Source organism: Tupaia chinensis, unplaced genomic scaffold (genome assembly GCF_000334495.1).
Source record: "Tupaia chinensis unplaced genomic scaffold, TupChi_1.0 Scaffold149964_2, whole genome shotgun sequence".
Taxonomy (NCBI): domain Eukaryota; kingdom Metazoa; phylum Chordata; class Mammalia; order Scandentia; family Tupaiidae; genus Tupaia; species Tupaia belangeri.
This window is the reverse complement of record NW_006209806.1, coordinates 357,178-362,956: the sequence shown is the minus strand read 5'-3', so window position 1 is coordinate 362,956 and position 5,779 is coordinate 357,178. Positions and strand designations below refer to the sequence as shown.

At 68.0% G+C, this 5,779-nt stretch overlaps 2 protein-coding genes across 2 annotated transcripts in view; one reads left to right on the top strand and one right to left on the bottom strand.

Annotated features, from left to right (window-relative positions):
• The first annotated feature begins 9 nt into the window (after nucleotides 1-9).
• PLEKHJ1 (pleckstrin homology domain containing J1) lies at nucleotides 10-2,057 on the top strand. Its single transcript, XM_006171776.2, has 6 exons — nucleotides 10-228; nucleotides 318-385; nucleotides 461-527; nucleotides 1,282-1,372; nucleotides 1,449-1,512; nucleotides 1,597-2,057. The coding sequence occupies exons 1-6, from the start codon at nucleotides 135-137 to the stop codon at nucleotides 1,660-1,662; spliced, it is 450 nt and encodes a 149-aa protein (XP_006171838.1). The 5' UTR covers nucleotides 10-134; the 3' UTR covers nucleotides 1,663-2,057.
• A 1,940-nt stretch (nucleotides 2,058-3,997) lies between these two features.
• The window catches only part of DOT1L (DOT1 like histone lysine methyltransferase), a gene marked incomplete at its 5' end in the record, with an annotated part of 54,525 nt that continues 52,743 nt past the window's right edge, over nucleotides 3,998-5,779 (bottom strand). Inside the window, 1 exon segment of the mRNA XM_014585537.2 lies at nucleotides 3,998-4,109. Within this exon segment, the coding sequence (XP_014441023.2) occupies nucleotides 4,030-4,109 (80 nt within the window).

Genomic DNA, 5,779 nt, shown 5'->3' with positions numbered 1-5,779 from the left:
GGTTGGCCCAGGACGCGCAGGCGCAGTAGCTCCGGCGGTGCTTCCGGGACTGCGCCCTGAGACCTTTTTGGCGCATCAGCGACGATAGTGGGGACGGCAGCCGGGAGGGCGCGGCCCGCGTTCTAGGCGGCGCCATGCGCTACAACGAGAAGGAACTGCAGGCGCTGTCCCGGCAGCCGGCTGAGATGGCGGCCGAGCTGGGCATGCGGGGCCCCAAGAAGGGCAGCGGTGAGCGGGGCCTGGGAGGCCGGGACGCAGGTTGCGGACGGGCGGGGGCCCTGGGCGGCCCCCCCGTAGTCGACCGCGTGTGCCCGCAGTGGTGAAGCGGCGGCTGGTGAAGCTGGTGGTCAATTTCCTCTTCTACTTCCGCACGGACGAGGCCGAGGGGGGGGCGCCCGGGGTCCCGGGGCCCCGGGGCGGGGGCCCTGCGGGGTCAGCGCTCACCGCCCTTTCTCCGCAGCCCGTCGGAGCTTTGCTGCTGGAGCGCTGCAGAGTCGCCCAGGAGGAGCCCAGCGGCTTCTCCATCAGTGAGTGGGCAGGGGCGAGGCCAGCCCCGCACCGTCCCCTCCCGGGACCCCCAGCGCGGTGTCAGTCTTCCCAGAAACAACAGCCCATTGTTCACTGGCAGCTTAAAGTCCGGGAGTGCCCTGCCCACCTGCCATGCCCCCTTCGGCCCGCCCCTCCCCAGCGCCTTCTCCCGCCTGGCTCCAGACTTTGCCCTGCCCTGCCCTGCCCTGCCCTGCCCCGCTGGGCCAGCGTGTCCAGCTGATCTCCTCTGGCTGTCATCAGAACCTCCACCAACACCCTTCTCACTGCCCTCCCTGCTGGACCTGGCTCTGAGGACCAGGCGGCAGCAAGCCTGCAGGGAAGAGGGAGCCCCTGCCGGTTTGCTAGGGCTGCCAGGACAGTTCCCAGGTGTGGACTGGGCAGTTCTGGAAGGAGGCCAGCAGGCCCAAGGTGTCACAGGGCTGGCTCTTTGCAAGGCCTCCTGAGCCAGTACCCGGCTTGGAGACGCATCCCTCCGACCTCTGCTTCCACACTCACAGGGTGCTCCCTGCATGGGTCCAGATGCCCCGTCGGGAGGACCCTGGTCATACAGGACTGCAGCTACCCATGGTATCTGCATACACCCTGCTTCCAGGCAGGATCCCATGTGCAGGCTCCAGGGACAGCTGGATAAGCACCCCCACCTAGGAGGGGCGCTCGTGCCGGGGCGGGAGGAGGGCCGGGGCGGGGCCCACTGCAGGTGCCCCCTCCCTCCCTCCCCGCTCCCCTCCGCAGGCTTCCTGGAGGACCCAGAGAGGAAGTACCACTTCGAGTGCTGCAGTGAGGGGCAGTGCCGCGAGTGGGTGGATGCGCTGCGGGGGGCCAGGTGGGGCTCACAGGGGGCCCCGGGCAGGGCGAGCCTCACGGCGGGCCCCGGTGACACGCAGTGCCCTGCTCCCCAGCTACGAGTTCATGCGGAGAAGCCTGGTCTTCTACCGGAGTGAGATCCAGAAGATGACAGGCAAGGTGCGTGCAGGCCGGAGCTGGCAGGCGCCCTCCCGCCCCGGGCCAGCCCAGGCCGGCTCACAGCCACCCTGTCCGCCCCTACAGGACCCGCTGGAGCAGTTCGGCATATCCGAGGAGGCCCGGTTCCAGCTGAGCGGCCTGAAGGCGTGAGGCCGGGTGCTGGTGGCGGCGTGCCTCAGCTCGGGCCTGGAGCACACCACACCTGCCTGGCCCAGCCCCGGGTTTGCACCGGGAGGCCTTTTCGGTGAAGAGACTTTCAAGCCTGAGGCTGGTTGGGGCGGGTGGGCAGGGGCTGTCTCTTAGGAGAAGCATCTGGCAGGACCCCCTCCCCACCTCGGGACCCAGTGGACGGGTTGGCCGGCCCCAGGAGGCCTGGCGGGCCCTGGGCCGTGAATGTATGGAGCTCCATGACGCTGTGAACGTGGTGGGGGCTGAGCCCCTGCCCAGCTGTGAACCCTAGTCCTGCTGACGGGCAGGCACCTGGCAGAGCGGCCTCCGCCCCACCTGCCCGCCTGTTCTGTTCCAATAAAGGTACCTCTTTTCTACCTGGTGGGGAAGTGAGTGGGGGCCAGGGGCGTGGCCACCATAGGCCAGGGAGCCGGGCAGTCGGCGCCCCCTCCCCTGCGGGCAATGAGACGCTTGGGGACCAGGGTCCCCTCCTGATCTGAGGCTGACGTGCCTGAGGTGTCGGGGCATGACCCGCCCTGGACGGAAGTCCTGGAATTGTGCCAGGACGGGGCCATGGGTGGTGATGGAGGAGGAAGCCCGGGCGACCCTGCGGCCTCCTCCCCCGCTGTGGCTGGGGTCTGCCCAGGTCGTCAGGCCCCGGGACAGCGGGGTGGGAGTTAGGGGAAGGTGATGCGGGTGGCTGGGACCCCCACCCCAGGGATGACGCGGTGAACAGAAACGTCAGAGCAGGTTCGAGTGGAAACGAGCTTTTTATTACAGAGGCCCAGGTGGAGAAGCAGTGGGGCTCCCTGGGGAGCGAGCCAGGGCCCGACCACGTGACGGCACGTGCTGTTGGACAGTTCAGAGGCCACGGCCTCGCGGGTTACAGAGGGTGGGCCACATAGATGATGCGACGCGGGCGGTGGGGACAGGACAGAGGGGGGACAGAACAGGGCGCCTGGCAGCGGGGAGCACAGGGGTCCCCAGCCGTCCGTGCCCGGGCTAGAACAGGACAGGCTCCCTCCTGCCGCCCAGACGGCCCTCGGCCCGGGAAGGAGGGTCGTCTTGTCAGGGTTCCTGACTCCAGAGCAGCACCAGGACCCACTGTGAGTCCCTGTGGTCCCCAGCAGCAGCCCCCAGCCCCGGGTGGCCTGCACGCCCACCTCCCTGCACACAGGCCTGTACCAGCTGCGGCAGGCCAGGGCCCGACGGCTGCATGGCACCTGCCAGGTCCAGGACAGCACACGTGTGCCCAGCAGGCTCAGGAGACGCCTGCCCGCCAGCTGAGCTGTGCCCCGTCCCGTCCTGTCTCCGGCCTCAGTGTCATCAGGGACGTGTTTGTCCTGGACCAGGGTGCCCCTCGCTACCGTCTGCCCTGTCCAGAGGGGACACGGCACAGCACCTTCAGCCTGAGCACCAACAGGGTGGGGGGCCGGGGGCCAAGCACCGTCCAGCACAGGGCGAGGCGCAGCTTAGGGCAGGGCCGCCCCGAGGGGGCCGGGGGCCTGCCCGTCCTGGCCCCGTACCCCAACTGCCAGAGCCTGAGCTCCAGGGGAGCAGGCCTCGGCCCACCGCACCAGCTCTGGGGAGGCCCTGCGGCCTCTCCTGTCACACGCAGCGCGTGTTCCAAGCACCAATGAGGCGGCCCCAGCCTGGGCTCAGACCCCGCGCGCCGAGCGTGCTGCCCGGCAAGGGGGGCCGCCCGACTAGCTTTGTGCACTTGAATAAATAGAGAGGTTTTGCTGTCCTCACTTCTCTTTAAGTTCACTGTGCATTGTAATCTAAAAATAAATGCAGCCGAGCCTATAAATTTATAAATTCTTGTCACATCTATAAAATACTGTCACCCGTCAGCGCGACCCTCCTATACAAACAGAGGGGGGCCCGGACGCTCCCTTTTATTTAATCACCTGCAAAAAAGGAGTGACTGGACCAATTTACATTCCCACCAACAGTGTAGGAGTGTTCCCCTTTCACCACATCCCCTCCAGCACTTATCATTATTTGTTTTTTTAATTTTCGCCATTCTGACTGGTGTTAGGTGATATCTCTCCCTGCAGGCAGTGCCGATGGGCTGCCGGGTGCCGGGCTGCCGCCTGCGCCAAGCCAAAGGCACCAACCCAAAGCCTGAGGGTTAACAGTCGGGGTTCACAGTGACCGAGGGGAGCGGGCGCGCCTGTGGTCCGTGAGCACCGAGGGCGGGGCGGGCGTAGCACCTGCAGGCGCGTCTTTATAAAGATCCTCTCACATAGACTCTATTCTCCATAGGCCGCCTCTCACGGCTTCGATGGAATAAAGTACATCGGGGTTGCTTAGACTCTTTAAAAACGATAAATACTTTATCTAAGACTATGGACAGTACAGCTGGGCCAGCCCGGCGCCTCCGGGAGCGCCGCCGTTCACAGTAGAGGCCGCGTCCTTCCGTCCTGCTGCCGGCGGGGCGGGGCGGCGCGGCGTCCACCCGTCCTTGCATAGGTCACGGTTGAGGTAGAAATCCTAGTTACCTAGGGACCAGCAGGAGGAGAGCCGGTTAGCGGGGGGCCGCAGGGAGCCCCGATGTCACCCAGGGCTGGGCGCCGGGTCGCCCACAGGCTCGCACACCCGCTGCAGGGCCAGGACAGAGGCAGGTGGGGCCCCAGCGCCTGAGCGTTTGTGGCCACACTCCTCCGTCCCACAGCCCCCAGGGCCACGGCCACCTTCTCTGGGAACAGAGGTCAGGTCCAGCCAGCCACCGCCGCCTACCTTCAGGACATCTCCCGTGGGACCGAGCACGTCCCAGCCTGCAGGCGACCGGCACTGACCTGGAGGTGTCAGCTACCCGGCCACACCCACACCTACACCCATGGACAGGCGCACGGGGCACAGGCAGGGCTGGGCAGGGCAGGCACCGGCCCGTGGACCACAGGCAGAGCCCGCAGGCCCAGCCTTAGCTCAGGGCCCCTTCCTCAGCTCCCGCCTACGGGACGCAGGCTGCCCAGGAGGACCCCGCCCACGAGCCCCGGCCGGGGCCTGTCCCCAACTCCCAGGACATGCGTTCCTCAGGCCTGTGGTTTCTGGGGCGGGGGGCCCTGTACTGGCCCGCCCCTCCGTGGCATCGGACACCACTGGGCCACGGACAGCCATACTCTTGCTGATGGGCAGCCCTGGGCACTGGCCCGGCGGCTAGGTGGGGTGAGGCAGAGCTCCCCCGGCGTCCTCACCCCTGTACTGTGGCCTCCCAGAGCCCAGGGACTCAGTCTGCAGATGACAACGAAAGAGTCCTGGAGGCCACCCCTGAGCAGCCTCCCCCGCGCACACCTGACACTCGGGACGCAGGCGCGGCCAGAGACCTGCCGCGGGCCCTCGTGGGGCCTGGTCATGGTAACCAGGGCTGCGCCTGCCACAGATCGGGGCCGTGGAACGGGGCTAGGCCCAGCCCCTCCCAGAGGTTGCTGGGGCTGGAGCCTCCCCGCCAAGGGCCCCCGCATGGTGAGGGCCCCCGCATGGTGAGGGCCCCAGGAGCTGCCAGCGGGAGGCCGAGCCTCCCAGGCCCTGAGCCCCGACGGCCACTCCGCTCTCAGGGTGCTGTGTTCTGGGCTGAGCCCAGAGCCGGCTGGCAGCAGCCTCAACCCCCCGGCCCTCCTGAGCCCTGCCAGGCCGCCTGCTCTGGGCATGAGCGCGGGCCCTGGGCGCCGCCTGCCCGCTCGGCCCCAGCCTTACCTGGCGGCACACGCACTGCTAGCTAAGCAAGGTCTTTAGCGCGGCTTAACCCCGCGAGGTGCGCGGCATAAGGAGGCGGCATGCCCAGGGAAACCCACACAGCCGACGGCCCCGCGGAGCTGGCCTGCGGGAGCCCGGGCGCGGCCTGCGCCAGAGCCGGCCGGGGCAGGGGCTGGCGGTGCGCCGGGAAGGATGGGCGGGAGGCCTTGTGCGGGAGGGAGGCGAGCTTGACAGACAGAGAGGCGTGAGCAGGCGGGAGCGAGGCGGCAGAGGGGGGCAAGAAAGCTTTGTTAGCAGGGGTGGGCGCGACGCTCTGCAGGAGCACAGGCTCGGGGTTAGAGGCCAGCAGCACGGGGGAAGGAGGCAAGGCGGCGTTAGGAGGGGGTGCAGGGAGGGCGGG